Here is a 19025-nt window from a genome sequence, read left to right on the forward strand (position 1 = left end):
CAATTTTTTAATATGGTGTATCACATTGATTGATTTGCCTATATTGAAGAATCCTTGCATTCCTGGGATAAAACCCACTTGATCATGGTGTATGATCCTTTTAATGTGCTGCTGGATTGTGTTTGCTAGTATTTTGTTGAGGATTTTTGCATCTATGTTCATCAGTGATATTGGCCTGTAGTTTTCTTTCTTTGTGACATCTTTGTCTGGTTTTGGTATCAGGGTGATGGTGGCCTCATAGAATGTTTGGGAGTGTTCCTCCCTCTGCTATATTTTGGAAGAGTTTGAGGAAGGTAGGTGTTAGCTCTTCTCTAAATCTTTGATAGAATTCGCCTGTGAAGCCATCTGGTCCTGGGCTTTTGTTTGTTGGAAGATTTTTAATCACAGTTTCAATTTCAGTGCTTGTGATTGGTCTGTTTATATTTTATATTTCTTCCTGGTTCAGTCTTGGAAGGTTGTGCTTTTCTAAGAATTTGTCCATTTCTTCCAGGTTGTCCATTTTATTGGCATATACCTGCTTGTAGTAATCTCTCATGATCCTTGTATTTCTTCTGTGTCAGTTGTTACTTCTCCTTTTTCATTTCTACTTCTGTTGATTTGAGTCTTCTCCCTTTTTTTCTAGATGAGTCTGGCTAATGGTTTATCTATTTTGTTTATCTTCTCAAAGAACCAGCTTTTAGTTTAATTGGTCTTTGCTGTCATTTCCTTCATTTCTTTTTCATTTATTTCTGATCTGATCTTTATGATTTCTTTCCTTCTGCTAACTTTGGGGTTTTTTTGTTCTTCTTTCTGTAATTGCTTTAGGTGTAAGGTTAGGTTGTTGATTTGAGGTGTTTCTTGTTTCTTGAGGTAGGGTTGTGTTGCTATAAACTTCTGTCTTAGAACTGCTTTTGCTGTATCCCATAGGCTTTGGGTAGTCGTGTTTTCATTGTCATTTGTTTCTAGGTATTTTTTGATTTCCTCTTTGATTTCTTCAGTGATCTCTTGGTTATTTAGTAGCGTATTGTTTAGCCGCCATGCATCTATTTTTTACAGATTTTTTCCTGTAATTGATATCTAGTCTTACAACATAGTGGTCGGAAAAGATACTTGATATGATTTCAGTTTTTTTTAATTTAGCAAGGCTTGATTTGTGACCCAAGATATGATCTATCCTGTAGAATGTTCCATGAGCACTTGAAAAGAAAGTGTATTCTGTTGGTTTTGGATGGAATGTACTATAAATATCAATTAAGTCCATCTTGTCTAATGTATCATTTAAAGCTTGTGTTTCCTTATTTATTTTCATTTTGGATGATCTGTCCATTGGTGAAAGTGGGGTGTTAAAGTCCCCTACTATGATTGTGTTACTGTCACTTTCCCCATTTATGGCTGTTACATTTGCCTTATGTGTTGAGGTACTCCTACGTCGGGCGCATAATTATTTACAATTGTTATATTTTCTTCTTGGATTGATCCCTTGATCATTATATAGTGTCCTTCTTTGTCTCTTGTAATAGTCTTTATTTTCAAGTCTGTTTTGTCTGATGTGAGAATTGCTACTCCAGCTTTCTTTTGATTTCCATTGCATGGAATATGTTTTTCATCCCCTCACTTTCAGTCTGTATGTGTCCCTAGGTCTGAAGTGGATCTCTTGTAGATGACATATATACGGGTCTTGTTTTTTGTATCCATTCAGCCAGTCTTTGTCTTCTGGTTGGAGCATTTAATCCATTTACATTTAAGGTAGTTATCGCTATGTATGTTCCTATTACCATTTTCTTGTTTTGGGTTTGCTATTGTAGGTCTTTTCCTTCTCTTCTGTTTCCTGCCTAGAGAAGTTCCTTTAGCATTTGTTGTAAAGCTGGTTTGGTGGTCCTGAATTCTCTCAGCTTTTGCTTGTCTATAAAGGTTTTAGTTTCTCTGTTGAATCTGATTGAGATCCTTGCTGGGTAGAGTAGTCTTGGTTGTAGTTTTTTCCCTTTCATCCCATTAAATATGTTCTGCCACTCCCTTCTGGCTTGTAGAATTTCTGCTGAAAGATCAGCTGTTAACCTTATGGGGATTCCCTTGTATGTTATTTGTTGCTTTTCCCTTGCTCCTTTTAATATTTTTACTTTGTATGTATTTTTTGATAGTATGTGTCTTGGCGTGTTTCTTCTTGGATTTATCCTGTATGGGATTCTCTGCGCCTCCTGGACTTGATTGACTATTTCCTTTCCCATGTTAGGCAAGTTTTCAACTATAATCTCTTCAAATATTTTCTCAGTCCCTTTCTTTTTCTCTTCTTCTTCTGGGACCCCTATAATTCAAATGTTCTTGCATTTAATGTTGTCCCAGAGGTCTCTGAGACTGTCCTTAATTCTTATCATTATTTCTTTTTTATTCTGCTCTGTGGTAGTTTTTTCCACTATTTTATCTTCCAGGTCACTTATCCGTTCTTCTGCCTCAGTTATTCTGCTATTGATTCCTCCTAGAGAATTTTTAATTTCATTTATTGTGTTTTTCATCATTCTTTGTTCTTTAGTTCTTCTACTTCCTTGTTAAAACTTTCTTGTATTTCCTCCATTCTCTTTCCAAGATTTTGGATCATCTTTACTATCATTACTCTGATTTCTTCTTCAGGTACACTGCCTATTTCCTCTTCATTTGTTTGGTCTGGTGGGTTTTTACCTTGCTGCTTCATCTGCTGCATATTTCTCTGTCTTCTCATTTTGATTAACTTACTTTTGGGGGGTCTCCTTCTCACATGCTGCAGGTTCATGTTTCCCGTTGTTTTTGGTGTCTGCCCCGCAGTGGATGAGGTTGGTTCAGTGGGTTGCGTACGCTTCCTGACGGAGGGGACTGGTGCCTGTGTTCTGGTGGATGAGGCTGGATCTTGTCTTTCTGGTGAGCAGGACTACATCTGGTGGTGTGTTTGGGGGTGTCTGTGGACTTAGTATGATTTTAGGCAGCCTCTCTGCTAATGGGTGGGGTTGTGTTCCTGTCTTGCTATTTGTTTGGCATGGAGTGTCCAGCACTGGAGCTTGCTGGTCGTTGAGTGGAGCTGGGTTTTAGCGTTGAGATGGAGATCTCTGGGAGAGCCTTCGCTGATTGATATTACATGGGGCCATGAGGTCTCTGGTGGTCCAGTGCCCTGAACTTGGGTCTCCCACTCAGAGGCTCAGGCCTGACACCCAGCCAGAGCACCAAGACCTTGTCAGCCAAACAGCCAGGTACATGGGGAGTTTCTTGACTTTTGGGAAGTCTGAGGTCTTCTGTCAGGGTGCGGTAGGTGTTCTGTAGGGGTTGTTCCACATGTAGATGTATTTTTGATGTATTTGTGGGGAGCAAGTTGATCTCCACATCTTACTCCTCCACCATCTTGACGGTTCTCCCTCTCATTATATTTTAAGAGATGTATGGTCCCCTGAATAAAAGAGATTAAGATCTAATGCAGCATTAAAAATTATACTTTCAACTTCTGGCAGCAGCGGCTCAAGTGGCCGAAGCAAGATGTGTCAAAGAGTGGTGGTCATGGTCCTGGAGGTGGAAAGAAGGGTGACAAGGATAAGAAAAAGAATTATGAATCTCCTATACCTATACCTATACCTGAGAAAACTCCTAATGAAATTGAAATAGGTGTGTTGAGTTTTTTTGTGTTTGTTCTATTATTTTAGGCTATGTATGTGATTGAAACAAGTTACATATACATTTTGGACTGGGTCTAAATAGGTATAGGCAAAAGAGGAAGAGAATAAAGGGACCAGATGCTGCCAGCATACTGCCCCTGGTGACATCTCACACTCAGTGCTGGTTAATGTTGAAGTTAGAACTGAAGACTGTCTTCTCATGGAGGAAGAATTCATTAGAAATCAGGAACAAATGAGGCCTTTAGAAGAAAAGCAAGAGGAGGAAAGATCAAAGGTGGGTGATCTGAGGGGCACCCCAATGTCAGTAGGAATCTTCGAAGAGATCTTTGATGACAATCATGCCATCGTGTCTACGTCTGTGCACTCAGAACACTACGTCAGCATTCTTTCATTTGTAGACAAGGATCTGCTGGAACCGGGCTGCTCGGTCCTGCTCAGCCACAGGTGCATGCTGTGATAGGGGTGCTGATGGATGACACGGATCCCTTGATCACAATGATGAAGGTGGAAAAGGCCCCCCAGGAGACCTATGCTGATATTGGAGCATTGGACAACCAAATCCAGGAAATTAAGGAATCTGTGGAACTTCCACTCACTCATATAAAGATGGGTATAAAGCCCCCTAAGGGGGTCATTCTTTATGGTCCACCTGGCACAGGTAAAACCTTCTTAGCCAAAGCAGTAGCAAACCAAAACTCGGCCACTTTCTTGAGAGTGGTTGGCTCTGAACTTATTTAGAAGTTATCTAGGCAATGGGCCCAGTCTTGTTCGGGAACTGCTTTGAGTTGCTGAAGAACATGCACCATCCGTCGTGTTTATTGATGAAATTGATGCTACTGGGTCAGAAAGGTATGACTCAGATTCTGGTGGTGAGAGAGAAATTCAGCGAACAACGTTGGAGCTGTTGAACCAGTTGGATGGGTTTGATTCAAGGGGAGACATGAAAGTTATCATGGCCACAAACCAAATAGAGACTTTGGACCCAGCACTTACAGACCAGGCCGCATTGACAGGAAGATCGAGTTCCCCTTGCCGGATGAAAAGACGAAGAAGCGCATCTTTCACATCCACACGAGCAGGATGACAACACTAACCCTGGATGACTTGATCATGGCTAAAGAGGACCTCTCTGATGCCAACATCAAGGCAATCTGTATGGAAGCTGGTCTGATGGCCTTGAGAGAACGTAGGATAAAAGTAACAAATGAAGACTTCAAAAAGTTTAAAGAAAATGTTCTTTATAAAAAACAACAAGGCACCCCTGAGGGACTCTATCTCTAGTGGACCACAGTTGCCTTCCAGGAAAAGGTTGGGAGTGTGTGATCCCTCAGAGGTGTGAGGTTGGGGAAGTTTCCCAGGAGTCCGTGTTCCGGCTGATCTTCATTAGCACAGCATCCTGAGTACCTTTCGAGCATGATGTGTAGGACGCCCATCCAGCTCTCTTCATATGTTGGTTGCGTGCAATGCTCTCTTCCCAATAAAGCGTGCTCTTTCTCAAAAAAAAAAAAATTATACTTTCAAATTATTAATTTATATTCAGAGCATTAATTTGTTCAGGTCTTAGAGAATCCCTTACACATTTTCTTCCCCACCTCAAAAAGTTTTTTATTTAGACCCAGTCCAAAATGTATATGTAACTTGTTTCAATCACATACATAGCCTAAAATAATAGAACAAACACAAAAAAACTCAACACACCTATTTCAATTTCATTAGGAGTTTTCTCAGGACTCTCTCAAATCTGAATGTTGAAGCAGCTACATTGTTTTGTTTACCCATATTCTTATTCTATCAATAAGCAGTCTACTAGCTAGAAGTACTACACTTGTAGCTATTTGTACTGAACTTACCATTTTTAGTCTTCAAAAGAATTTATTACACTGTAATCAAATAATATTGTAACATGATCCTCTGAACTTATGTAAATAATTGCTTTTATAAATATCTGTGGTTGCAAACTGACCCCAATGGGAATCTTTTTTTTTTTTTACCAGGATGATGAACGTTTTATTAAAAATACAAGGGGAATCTTTGAAGCTCATCTGCTTCAAAGTCAGTTTGCTAAATATATATATCGATATTACCTTAAGTGATTATACTAAGTAAATCCTAGATTTTACTAACAGCAAAATAAAATATTGACCTCACTAAAACGATGAGAGTAAGGAGAGGCTAAGACATCAGGAAAGAGGCTGGAAAATATGTTACATGTCTTGGGCTTAAGGCAAAATATAGGATATAGGAAGAAGAAAGATGTATTAAGGGCTTTTTCCTTCAGATCACTTGCAATCTAAGTAGCTTGAAAGAAAAGACAGAAGAGTGAGAAGTGTTTAATAACAATGCAAGAGATAAATATCAATTGACCACATTATATAATATGTCACATGCCAGTTCAGGATTGATTGCTAAGTAAATAGAATGTTATTGGTTATCCAGGTTCCTGATACATTTTTAGTGATGTGTTACTTCTGAGTTATCTGGGATTGGTGAATTTCGTTTTGCTTGTAATGGAGATTTACTAGCCTGATCCAATTTTACAGAATCTTAAGTCTGTGGGGTTGAGTTTAAGTCATTGGCTCTAAAACAGGAAAATCTATATTCTAAATTTGGTTATTGAAAAAAATAATTCATATTTATAGTACTTACTTTGTGTCAGGTACTATAGGAAGCATTTTACATTACTCATTCAATTTTTATAACAAACCTACAGGTAGATTGTTACTCTCATTCTACAGATGAGGAATCTGAGGCACAGAGAAGTTAAGGTTGTTACTAAAGGTAATACAGAAAATAGTAGTGACAGGATATAATCCCAGTTCTGTTAGACTCTAGGGCCCAAACGTATTAAAGAAAATAAACATATAGAAAAGACCAGATCTGAGAATACAGCATTTATGGTTAAGTGGAAGGAACACTCGGTTTTCAATAATATATTAGACATATTTTTTAAATGATGAAAATTTTCTCTTTTTGCTCCCATGATCTTTTTTTTTTTTTTTTTTTTTGCGGTACGCGGGCCTCTCACTGTTGTGGCCTCTCCCGTTGCAGAGCACAGGCTCCGGACGTGCGGGCTCAGCGGCCATGGCCCACAGGCCCAGCCGCTCCGCGGCATGTGGGATCCTCCCGGACCGGGGCACGAACCCGTGTGCCCTGCATCGGCAGGCGGACTGTCATCCACTGTGCCACCAGGGAAGCCCTCCCATGATAGATTTTGTGCCATTTTCCAGAAATTAGTTTAATTCCAATGAGGCTAAATCCTCTTTTATCAATATTATCAAACAGTAAAATCTGGTTTTCTTTCAGCAAGTGAAAAGGAGCTTCCAGAACAAAGGTTATACTTGTAATGTTATTATCATCTTCATCCAGAATGGTTGCTTTATTTCCAGTTGTCCAAGCAGCTATTTATAGTTTATTAGGGACTCCAGAGTATAAATGATTTGAAGATTAATAGATTCAAATTGTGTGTACAAAGATTCCTTTTAACATGCTTTTGGTAACATTAATAAAAACCATTTTGGAATCACGTTTTTTGTCTTTCTGATCCCTGACATAGAAGTATTCAGATGTTTTTAACGGCATAATGTTTATATTGCTGTTTACTTTTATAAGTATCACTTCAGAATTGGCAACAAATGGCAAAATTGCATATTCTAATACAGTTCTGGTATCAGCCTGAGTCTTGAAAATAAAACCTTGTACTTAAATATAAACCCCCATTTAAATGGGCCATAATTCTTCACCTTTACATTTGGAACCACTTCTCATGTTGGTGATTATCATCCAAAGAATAAAGAGATTTCCTATTTTAAGATTGAAATATATATATAATTTATACCATTATCGGGACTTCCCTGGTGGCACAGTGGTTAAGAATCCGCCTGCCAATGCAGGGGACACAGGTTCGATCCCTGGTCCGGGAAGACCCCACATGCCGTGGAGCAACTAAGCCCATGCGCCACAACTGCTGAGCCCACACACCACAACTGCTGAAGCCCGGGCGCCAGAGCCTGTGCTCTGCAACAAGTGAAGCCACTGCAATGAGAAGGCCACGCACCACAATGAAGAGTAGCCCTGGCTTGCTGCAACTACAGAAAGCCTGCACACAGCAACGAAGACCCAATGCAGTCAAAAAATATATATATACATGTATATATATATGTATTTATATATACTATTATCTACATATAATATTATTGAACTATTATTTATGTATATATGATATATACGTGTATGTTATTATAATAAATAAATTATTTATTATAGAGAGATGGTGATTGCTTCATATTTCTTTTTGTAGTTTATCATAGCAAAGCTGAAATTTTTGGAGAGCAAACATGGCGTATCCAAGGATATTATGTGGTTTTATTTTAAGCTTTCAGTAGTGGTGTGTTTCATTCAGCCTATAACAGTAAAAATAAATGAGTAATAGATGACTAGTATGTTTTGTCTGCTATAGTAATATCTTCTATCATTGAATCTGTCTAACCAGCCAGTTACTTTACTGTTATCTGAAATAAAGATCATTGTGTTTTCTGACAATGTAGGAATTTCTGTTCAGTTAAAATATATGTTGTCATTGAAGTAAAAATAATGAAATTGCAAGAAATTGATTGATTTTAGCTGTACTCCTGAACTCCTCTCCCCCAAAGTGAAATCCAGATCATTTTAAAGTTCTTATAAAATAGCTGGAATTTCATTAAAATACTAAAACTCAGCGTTGATAGTTTTTAGTACAGGTACTTAGCCTCTAAATTTTGACCTGAAACATAAACGGTAGTGGTAGCATGTCCAGTCATTCACGTTGATAACCAGCCTCCACGATGGCCCCCAGTGGTCCTCCCTCCTAATATTCACACCCTTAAGTAGTCCCCCACCCACCCACATTTACCAGGGTTGGTCCGTGTGATTGCTAGAATACACCAGAAATGATGGTAAGTCACTTCTGAGATTAGGTTACAAAACAGTGGGACTTCCATCTGGATGTGTCTATGTATGTCTGTCTCTCACTCTCTCACATCACTTGCTCTGTTGGAAGCCAGTACGTGCAAGAAACCAAGGCCTAGCCCAACAACTAAGCTTGGAAATGGATCCTCCAGCCCTAGTCGTGCCCTCAGATGGCTGCATCCTTGGCCAGCAGCTTGACTGCAACCTCATGAGACACTGAGCCAGAAGCACCCAGCTCAGCCCTCAGCCCCTCCCAGATTCCTGACCCTCAGAAACTGTATGAGATAAAAAATGTTTACTAAGCATTTAAATTTGGGAGTAATTTGTTATGCAGGAATAGATAGCCAACGCACACCTCCACTAAAGCTCTTCTTTCATTTGTCAAATCTTAACATCTATTTTTAGTTATTGTTGTTATTATTTGTGCTGTTAAGTATGTAAATACGTACAATTCACCTGACTGAAGCATTAAGTTGGATGGAAAATACTATGTTCCATCTCCCATTTTCCAATCCAGTGTTTAGTATAATAAATACAGAATTCACTTTTCCCATATTCGGGTCCCATATTAGAATGTACTTAAAATAATTGCTTTGTGACAAGGAGCCTTTTTTAGATTATTCTGCAGATTCTTTTCATTTATGTGTGAAGCTACCAATTTTGTATAACTTGTAATTACTATGCAAGTGATTATGGAATTACTGTGAAATACTTCAAGAGAAAACAGACAGCTTAACAACTATTCTCAGAGAAGTCTGAGGCCTCACCAAAGAAGCTCCTCATCCATTGCTTGTAACTCTGTGATGCTTATTAATGCTACAGGATAATGACAGTGTGGGTTTTATTTAAAAAGTTATATTTTTAAGGATTAGTTAACTATATACTGAAACCTGAGAGAGAGCTTCTTAGCAGATGCAGCTTCTTAGCATCATCAGGATCATGAATTGTACTCCCAGCTCTGCTCTCCCATCCCACTTTCTATTCTCCATGGTGTTCTGAAAAGGAAAGGTCATAAAAATACTCAGGTTCACTTTTTCCTTTTTGCCCTGCTAAACCAATTTTAGTACCAATAATTGTTTCTTTCCCATAGCTAATCATACAGAAACAGTAATCATGAATAAAAGATGTGACAGAAAAGTGGAATTTCAACTTCTTAAAGAGAAGTTTTTTTTTTTTTCTCTTGCTTCCTTTGTCTGTGTTTTTCTAAATGAGGATTTGCCTTAGGACATTAATAGCTACAAATAGATACTTACAGTGAATCCTGGGTTATCAGTCTCATGTTTTTTATACCTGAACTTAAACAGATGTTCTTAATGAAAAGAAAACATTGATGAGTCCCATGTTCTTTGACATTAATGCTCTTAAATATGTAACTAAAAATTAGCTTTTTTGTCTATTCTTGCCATGATTCTTAAAAACACTAATAAAAACAGCCAATTTTGGAATTGGTCTTGTCTTCCTCTATCCTAAATAGACAAGATTATTTTGAAATTTTACTGAAAATTTCCTTTTAATTTGGACCTAAAAAAAATAGGATTCTGTCTTTCAAATCCCTCCCCCCTTCAATCCACATGCTCACACGTGCACACCCACACACACGCGCACACTTGTAATAAGGTTAGGAGGATGGTTATCAGTAACTTCAAGGAACAAATGAATTTCACTCTTCAAATATTTAGTATACAGTGTTATCCAAATACTCCAATAATGTCATCACTTAAGACAGTTGTAGTCTAGCCAGAAGTAAAACCACCAGGGCTTCTAACTCTGCTTTGAACATCTGCCAACTGATACCAACACAAATTTGTAACACAAGGCTAATTCCTGAGTCTTGAACTTGGACAATCTCTAATGACGAAGGAGGCATCAAATTTTCAGCACTGAAACATGTCAGAGAAACCCCATGTTTGCTTTATTTTCTTGAGGGTTTTTGTTTTTTAAGCATGGTCACTGAATTGTGTATTTTTCTTTTCAAATGGGTTCCCATTTGTGGGTGGTGGTAGCTCCTGATGAAATAATTTTTAAAACTTGAGAAATAACAGTAATCTTCATAACTAGATTTCATTTGAAAGCTTAAATTATATAGTACTTTGCTATGATTTTTGAGAAAGTTTCCACAACCCTCTATTAACACTTCATTTTTTCTTTTTTTTGTAAAACGTCTCAGGAAACATTTAAATGTCTGTTTAGTAAAGTAATTGTTAATTTCACTCTGTTCACCTGCACGTAATATATGATGCTTATATGAAATAGTACTTCAAGTCTTTCCTAGCAGACATAAGAGGGAAGCCTAAGAATCTCCTTTCACTCCCTTCTTGATCATTCGACCTGACTTGGCGCCCAGGCCCAAAGCCGCAGGCCAGACTCCAAGCACCAGCCCACATTCCCTGCTCAAGTTCCCTTTCATCCCCAAAGCTCACCAGGCCCTGAAGGGGACAGAAAGGAGGATGGAAGACAGCTGAACAGAGGTTAGAAGAGGGGGGTGGAATTTGGCAGCAGGTAGAAGGACTTTGTCTGCACCTCTAGTGGTGAGTGCCTCCACCCTCTTGACCGGCCAAAAATTGAGTGAAGTTCTATGTGGACAAATCACAAACAGCCCTCGATTATAATGTAAAAATATCTCTAGCGGCCTTTACTTATCTACAGCCAGCTGGTTAGGTCTCTAAACATATAAACTCTTAAAGGTATTATGCTTACCGTATTTTAGAAATGTAAATGCCATAACACAGAAAAGATAAGATATACCTGTTGGTAATGGAAGCATTCATAAGCTGAGGCAGTAATTGTGGTGGTTAAGGTCACAGACTCTAGAGCCAGGCTGCCTGGGTTTAAATCCCAATTCTGACAGCTTGCTAGATGAGTAACCTGAAACAAGTCACTTGACCTCTCCGTAGTAATTTTCTCATCTGCAAAATGGAGATGATAGCACTACCTTATAGGGTTGTAAAATTTAAATAACCTGAACCTAAACACTTAGATCAATGTCTAATTGGTACTTAGCTTTACGTAAGTATTTGTTCCCATTAATATGCTATGCCCCTTTTCTGATGTTGTTTCTATACTTAGATGACCCTGTCTGATTTGTAGTCAAAAGGTTACTTCATACTCACACCACTACCTTTGATGTCTAACTACTAGCAGATCCCCTCCTCAGCAGTATTTGAAAGCAAAATGCTTATTTTCCTTTCTTTCCCAGGCCCAACACAGAGATACTTTCATTGAAGAACGCTATGGAAAATATAACATCAGTGACCCTTTAATGGCACTCCAGAGAGACTTTGAAACACTGAAGGAGAAGAACGATGGCGAGAAGCAGCCAGTCTGCACAAACCCGCTCTCGATTCTTAAGGTGGTGATGAAGCAGTGCAAGAACATGCAGGAGCGCATGCTGTCGCAGCTGGCTGCCGCAGAGAGCAGGCACCGCAAGGTGGGTTCACCGCTGACGTGCGCCTGCAAACTCCTGAAATGCCTGACACTTTCCCGTCAGCTGCCAGCTCTCACAGTAACTTAACTGGGAGGTCTCACAGGTGTAAAAAAGCCCCTGAGCTTACCTAAGAGCCAGGAGATAGAAAATGCAGGTTATTCCAAATGTTAAATTTGGGCAGCGTGCCAGACGCATTATTTCAGATGGCATTCCTTCTTGATATGACACTCCAAAACACTTGGTATGTTTTTTCAACTCTTGGTCATCCAAACTTTGGCAACAAACTGGGGCTTGACCAAGCCTTGTAGCTGAACGGAGTGTTCCCTATTTGCTTACTTAAGTGATAAATAGAAAGATTAACAGGTATTTGGGGAATGCTATATCAGAGAGAGAGAGAGAGAGAAAGAATTAGAGAATTTACCTGACTATAAACATACAAGCCAATAGATTATTTTCATTTATTTCTAGTTTCGAGTTTCACTGCATTTTACTTCTCATGAAACCATAAACAGTCCCTAGGGTTGTTTACCTTAAAGCTGTTCTACCCTGTTAGGAAAGTGTGTGAGTGTGTGTGTGTGTGTGTGTGTGTGTGTGTGTGTGTTAGGAAGGCAAACCTGTGCTTTCCTCTACCTCATCTCCTTGGAATTCTTCTAGCGCTTGTGATTTCATTCCCCGACTTATCATTTATGGCTCAGATTTGGCCTGCAAAAAATGCTTGGCTAGAGTCTGCATTTTTAAGAACTATTGGTTTAGATTTATATCAACAAGGGGGGACATCAGTGCATTTAGTAGGAAGCATTTTATTCTGAAAAAATTGGGCTAGCAGCTGCAGTTTGATGGACCTTCGTTTACTTTTATGGTTACCTGCTTTAGAGAGCCATCTGCTTAAAATGCATCTGACAAAGTGCTTAAGGGCTTAGGTCTTGCCCATGGTTTTTCTTTCCCTTCACAGAGTCCAAACAAAAGGCCAGAGTGGGAGTTCTTAACCACGAATGGGTCTCAGATGTTCCATGATCCCCCAGAAAATATACAGAGTGCCAAAAGTTTATGCATTTTGTAGAAAATGAATTTTTTCCCCATATCCTTACTTGAATTCTCAGAGTTCTCCAGGACCCAGAAAAGTTTAACCTCTGGACTAGACTGAAGTAATCTGAAGACATTTATGCCCCAGTTTAAAAGGTGTCAGTGAGACTGAGGTAGTTGCCTAAATTTGGGGGCTTTTACATAATATTATGAGAAAATCTTCATAACATCCTTGTTTGATAGGCAGGCCTGTTTTCTATTTCATACATGAAGTAACTGAGTTGTACTGAAGGGCTGGCTGGCTGTCATGCCCATTGAAGGTGTAGTGTTGGGATAATTTATGGTTCTAGGTGATTGGGGAGAGAGGAAGAGTTAAAAAATTCAAAATTCCCTAACACTGTATTTCAGTGTAAGATAGTATTAAATATTTTAAAACAGCTGCCTATCTGATCTTAAGTGTTTTATCAAAGTAGAACACTGACTTTGTTAGACATCAAACTAGAGGCTTATAATTAGGGTGCATATAGTCCCAGTTTGCCTGAGAGAATTCCAGTTTAAGCCTGTTGCCTTGGCATAGTTGTTAACAATACCTGCTTTGGCTCTCAGACATGTTAGTGGTTTGAACAGTCAATTATGTGGTTACTCTGCTTATTACGAAAACTAGGGTTCCCTAGTCCACCCCTTCCCATTCTCTCTCCTCCTCAGTATTAGAGACAACCTCTTTTTTCTTTTAACTGTTTATTTTGGCAGCTAACTTCCATATTTCTAACTGATATACTGTTCTCTCTTGCTTTATCAATTTTAGACACATATTTACTTTCTTTTATTATAGATGTGGATTTCATTATCTTACACGGTGTCCACCTCCCTTCACTCCACCCCTGCCATCTTCCCAAAACAAACATAATACCCTTTCCTCACCCTCATTCTCTGTCATATCTCTTATTACTAGATCTGGAGCCTGTCACATTCTGTTTCTTTAGAGGATAAACATCTGGTGTATTCCCAGGCAGTAGATGCCTGGCTGAGCATTCTGTGTACGGGAATCAGATTGCGGGGACGAATAACTCTTCTGAAAATATGGACTTGGAGCCAGTGCTCTTGTCTTCCCTCCTACACCTCGCCTCCCCGGTGCAGTGTCTGCCACCTGCAGGTTCCATATGTCCTTGGGGTCCTGCAGCGCACAGCAGCTTCCTCCCCCATACCAAAGTAGTTACCACTCCTCCAGCCACTTGCTTTCTTCAGAATGGTAGTAAAATTTCTCATCTGCCAAAGTCTCTCTTTTTGACTTTGTGGGGTTTTATTCTTTTCATCCCATTTCTATCATTTTAGATGGCTCTCCGAAGGGAGAGGAGATGATCTACCACCTTTAGCCAAAAGCTGTTCTATCAAGTTGCCAAAGTTTTCTTTTTTAACCAGTAGGAAATACACCAAAATATTTTCATTTTTGTATTTAAAAAGGAGTCCCAGGAAGTTTTCTCTCTCCTTTAATAACAGTTGTGAGGAGAAACAATAGGAAATGGCCATTGGGATGACAGTGCTCTGGCCTAGGGAGATCTAGGCCAAGGCACCTCTGAAGCATGAGCAGAAGCTACGAAGAAATCCATAGCCACTGGAATATTATGCAGTTGTAGGCAGGATTATGTGGGGAAATGTCCCTTTAAATTTGTGTTCTTAAAATTGGGCTTAATCCCTTGACACAAGGATAAGTGGAATGGGGTAGGCAGGTTAATTAAAAAGTATCGTGGGGCTTCCCTGGTGGCGCAGTGGTTGAGAGTCCGCCTGCCGATGCAGGAGACACAGGTTCGTGCCCCGGTCCGGGAGGATCCCACATGCCACGGAGCGGCTGGGCCCGTGAGCCATGGACGCTGAGCCTGCACGTCCGGAGCCTGTGCTCCACAACAGGAGAGGCCACAACAGGGAGAGGCCCGCGTACCGCAAAAAAAAAAAAAAAAAAAAAAAAGCCTTGTGAAAAATCTCCACTTAAGATCTCAATAATTGAGCCTTTTCACATGCAGGATAAATTCAAGAGAGTCTTTTCACCTCTTATCTACTGTACACGAAATGCATATATTAATTAAGCAAGGCACAGTTAGGATGTCACCTGTTTGAAATGTTTAATTTTAGGCTTCACCCTCTGGTACCTCCGGTGATTTGAACATCAAGGGAGAGCTTCAGCTTTCAGCTTTCCATGGTCCTGCCTTGCTTCATCACCTACATCTGTCCCCTAGTCCCACCAAACTTAATAATTCTCTGAAACCTTCTCAGCCCCTACAGCTAATGAGTTGCTCTCTTCTATTTACATGCCACTTCGTGTTACCTCGGATAAGTATGTACTGTATTGTTTCCTGGCACATAGCTTACATATCTTTCACCCTTCTAGACAGTGTGCTCCTTGATGGCCCTGACTGGGATTTACTTATTTATTTATCTGTGGAATGATGTTGGGTGCTTAGAAGAACACTTAGTATTTAATTGTATTCTAAGTGTGACTCCTTGATATTTGAAAATGATTTTTTTTTTTTTAATTCCTTAAAGGTAATCCTAGACCTTGAGGAAGAAAGGCAAAGGCATGCACAGGACACAGCTGAAGGAGATGATGTCACCTACATGCTGGAGAAGGAGAGAGAGCGGCTGACTCAACAGGTAATTAAGGTGGAGGGGCTCAGAGCAGTATTTGCCTAGAGTAGCATTTCTTGAAGATTATTCTGCAGGGTGTAAATTGGTGTTGCTCAAAAAAAGGGGGCTTTGTGGTCAAATAAGTCTGGGAATTACTGGATTAAACGAAGTTAAAGAGGTTTCTAACTTCAATTTGTTAGACCCTTTAGTATGCAGAAGCACGCTGTGAGTCTTCAAGAACAAGATAGGGTATTCTGTGTTTAGCAAATTTATGTTTTCATAAAATCTTTTAACATAGATCATTCACTATGGGACTGTCATTCCATAGAACACACTTTGGGGAACAGTAACTTTGAACTCTCCAACTTTTTTTGACTTAGGACTCCTAGTAAGAAATACATTTTACATCACAACCCAGTATATATACACATATATACATATGCCTGAAACAAAAATCTCATGAAATCATACATAACCCTTACTGCTTATAATACACATTGATATTTTCGCTTCTGTTTCATTTTTTTTTATTTCTGATCACGGCTCACTAAATGGTTTTGCCGTCCATGAATGAGTCTCAGAGTTTGAAAAACACTGACTAAAAGGGTTCCTTCAACCCTTTCCCTCTCACTCTGTGCCTTAAATAGGGTTGGGATGATGATTAAAGGAGATGGCATTTGTATAAGAGGAATGATTCAAATGCAACTACTTAATGTTTATTTGTTTTTAAGACCAGAAAGAATTATTACTGAAGCTTTAAAAGTTTTCAGCAGCATTCGTCACAAAATCTGGTTGATACGGCTCTCTGCTGTTTTGATTGGCTCTAATCCCCCGAACTTTCCATAACATAAAACGCAAGGATGATTCAGATTCCCACTAATAGCCCTGAGACAATGAGAACTAGAAGTGCCTCCTAAATCATCCAAGAGAGATTAAGTTGCAGTGTGTACATTTTTATGTTAGGTGTTCTGATACTTAAATATTTGATGTAAGCACGTGGCACACATGGTAATCCCATGTGCCAGAAAACAGCTAGCTTGATGCATTCTACTTGGTAAGTTTTTCAGTATCTCTTTGTTTCCTTACTCTAATCAAGATTGTGGTGGCATTCTTTTGTAGTTGGAATTTGAAAAGTCCCAAGTGAAAAAGTTTGAAAAAGAGCAGAAGAAGCTCTCCAGTCAGCTGGAAGAGGAGCGCTCCCGCCACAAGCAGCTCTCCTCCATGCTGGTGCGCGAGTGCAAGAAGGCCACCAACAAGGCCACCGAGGAGGGCCAGAAGGCGGGAGAGCTGAGCCTGAAACTAGAGAAGGAGAAGAGCCGGGTGAGCAAGCTGGAGGAAGAGCTCGCTGCTGAGAGGAAGCGGGGCTTGCAGACGGAGGCCCAGGTGGAGAAGCAGTTGTCTGAGTTTGACATTGAAAGGGAACAACTGAGAGCAAAGCTGAACCGAGAAGAGAACCGGACCAGAACTCTGAAAGAAGAGATGGAGAGTTTAAAGAAGATAGTGAAGGACCTAGAGGCTTTGCACCAGCAAAGTAGCCCCAGCGCGCAAGTGAAGAAACCAGTAACCCTGTCTAAAGGCACGGCAACTGAGCCACCTGTGCTAGTGTCTGTATTTTGCCAAACGGAGAGTTTTCAGGCAGAAAGAACCCATGGGAGCGGCACGGCCAAGGTAACAGCCACAGGGCTGCCTGGTCCCACCACTCCTGCTTACTCTTATGCAAAAACCAATGGACATTTTGACCCAGAAATGCAAACTACCAAGGAGCTGATTACAGGCAGCAGTGTAGAAAACCAAGCGCCTCCACGAGAGAAGCCTGTGGGATTGGCCCAAGAGAAAGCAGTAGAGAATGGTGGGTGCCCTGTGGGCATGGAGACTCCAGTCCTAGCGCCTGGTCACCTCCCTTCCAGTGGGAGCTCACTGTCTCCCAGCAGCACTGCCTCTTCCTCTCTCACATCCTCTCCTTGCTCTTCACCAGTACTAACTAAGCGCTTATTGGGGTCATCAGCTAGCAGCCCTGGCTACCAGTCATCCTACCAAGTAGGGATCAACCAGCGGTTCCATGCAGCTCGGCACAAATTTCAGTCCCAAGCAGATCAGGACCAACAAGCTAGTGGTCTACAGAGCCCTCCATCCAGGGATCTATCCCCAACCCTCATAGACAACTCTGCCGCCAAGCAGCTGGCCCGAAACACAGTCACCCAGGTGCTCTCCAGATTCACTAGCCAGCAAGGACCAATCAAGCCCGTGTCTCCCAACAGCTCTCCCTTTGGCACAGACTATCGAAATCTGGCCAACACTGCCAGCCCAAGAGGTGACACCAGCCATTCTCCTACTCCAGGGAAAGTGTCTAGTCCTCTGAGCCCCCTGTCTCCAGGGATCAAGTCCCCTACCATCCCCAGAGCTGAGAGAGGAAACCCTCCACCCATCCCACCCAAGAAACCTGGCCTCACTCCTTCTCCATCTGCTGCCACTCCACTGACCAAACCTCATCCCCAGGCAACCTCTTTGACCACCACAGAAGACCTTGCCAGCAGCTGCTCTTCTAGTGCTGTCGTAGCCAATGGCAAGGACGTTGAGATACTTTTGCCTACCAGTAGCTAGTCCCTAGGAGGGAGTCTCCACATTTGACATTCCATCAGATTTCATCCAAGAGCTCAGAGTCAAACCATTGAGTCAGATCATGTTATTTATTTTGATAGTAGCTGAAACTACCTGTATAATACATTCAGTGTATTTCACCTTTTTGTATTTTTTAGGTAGAAACTAAGTAGTTTGGATTTTTATGATTCACATCTTTGTGCTAAAGCTAGAAGGGCACCTCAAAGGTGTCTAAGCTTTGCAGTCACCATCGTGTTATGATGGAGAAAGCTAATTGAGTACCAGGTGGTGATTTCCTGTCTATCTGGGGACTAGAATCCCTCGACACTCCTTTTGAATTATGTGGAAGTGGCTCATGCAGACTTTTCATTCCAGATGAACATGTTATAAAAGTGCCTGAAGTGAGACTGCCGTACGAATGTGATTCTGCAGCAGTAACACAAAATGGATCATTCAGCTTCGAAAAATGAGATCCTCTGTGAATTCTGAATGTTAAAAACCAACACTGCTTTCAGTCGTCTTTTACTGTTTTTTAATACAAGCTTTGTGTTCAGAAACAAGGCTGCATAAGTAGAATGGGAATCCTAAAGGTGGGTGTGAACTCGCCACAAAGCTGAGCTTTATGGAGCCCTTGAGAAACCCTCCTGAACATTAAGCGGTTGGGGTGCTGATTTTCTTGTACTTTTGAAAAATTACATCGCTCCCAGTTTCCTGCATAAGTTTTTGAATACAGTGAAATCACATATCCTTCAAAAATATCTTCAGGCATCTACTGTTGTGTAAGGAACTTCTGATTCCGATTGCTA

The 19025-nt window shown here is 40.4% G+C and overlaps 1 protein-coding gene and 1 pseudogene across 1 annotated transcript in view; both read left to right on the forward strand.

Moving 5' to 3' along the window:
- The window catches only part of CTTNBP2NL (CTTNBP2 N-terminal like), a 52622-nt gene extending 33944 nt beyond the window's left edge, over positions 1-18678 (forward strand). Inside the window, exons 3-5 of the mRNA XM_065890601.1 lie at positions 11752-11982; positions 15541-15648; positions 16741-18678. Coding sequence (XP_065746673.1) covers positions 11752-11982; positions 15541-15648; positions 16741-18222 — 1821 coding nt within the window. The 3' untranslated portion in view covers positions 18223-18678. The remainder of the gene's footprint in view (positions 1-11751; positions 11983-15540; positions 15649-16740) is intronic.
- Positions 3486-4892, forward strand: LOC136128163 (26S proteasome regulatory subunit 4 pseudogene; annotated as a pseudogene).
- Positions 18679-19025: the final 347 nt, after the last annotated feature.

Source organism: Phocoena phocoena, chromosome 1 (assembly GCF_963924675.1).
Source record: "Phocoena phocoena chromosome 1, mPhoPho1.1, whole genome shotgun sequence".
NCBI classification, from domain to species: Eukaryota; Metazoa; Chordata; class Mammalia; order Artiodactyla; family Phocoenidae; genus Phocoena; species Phocoena phocoena.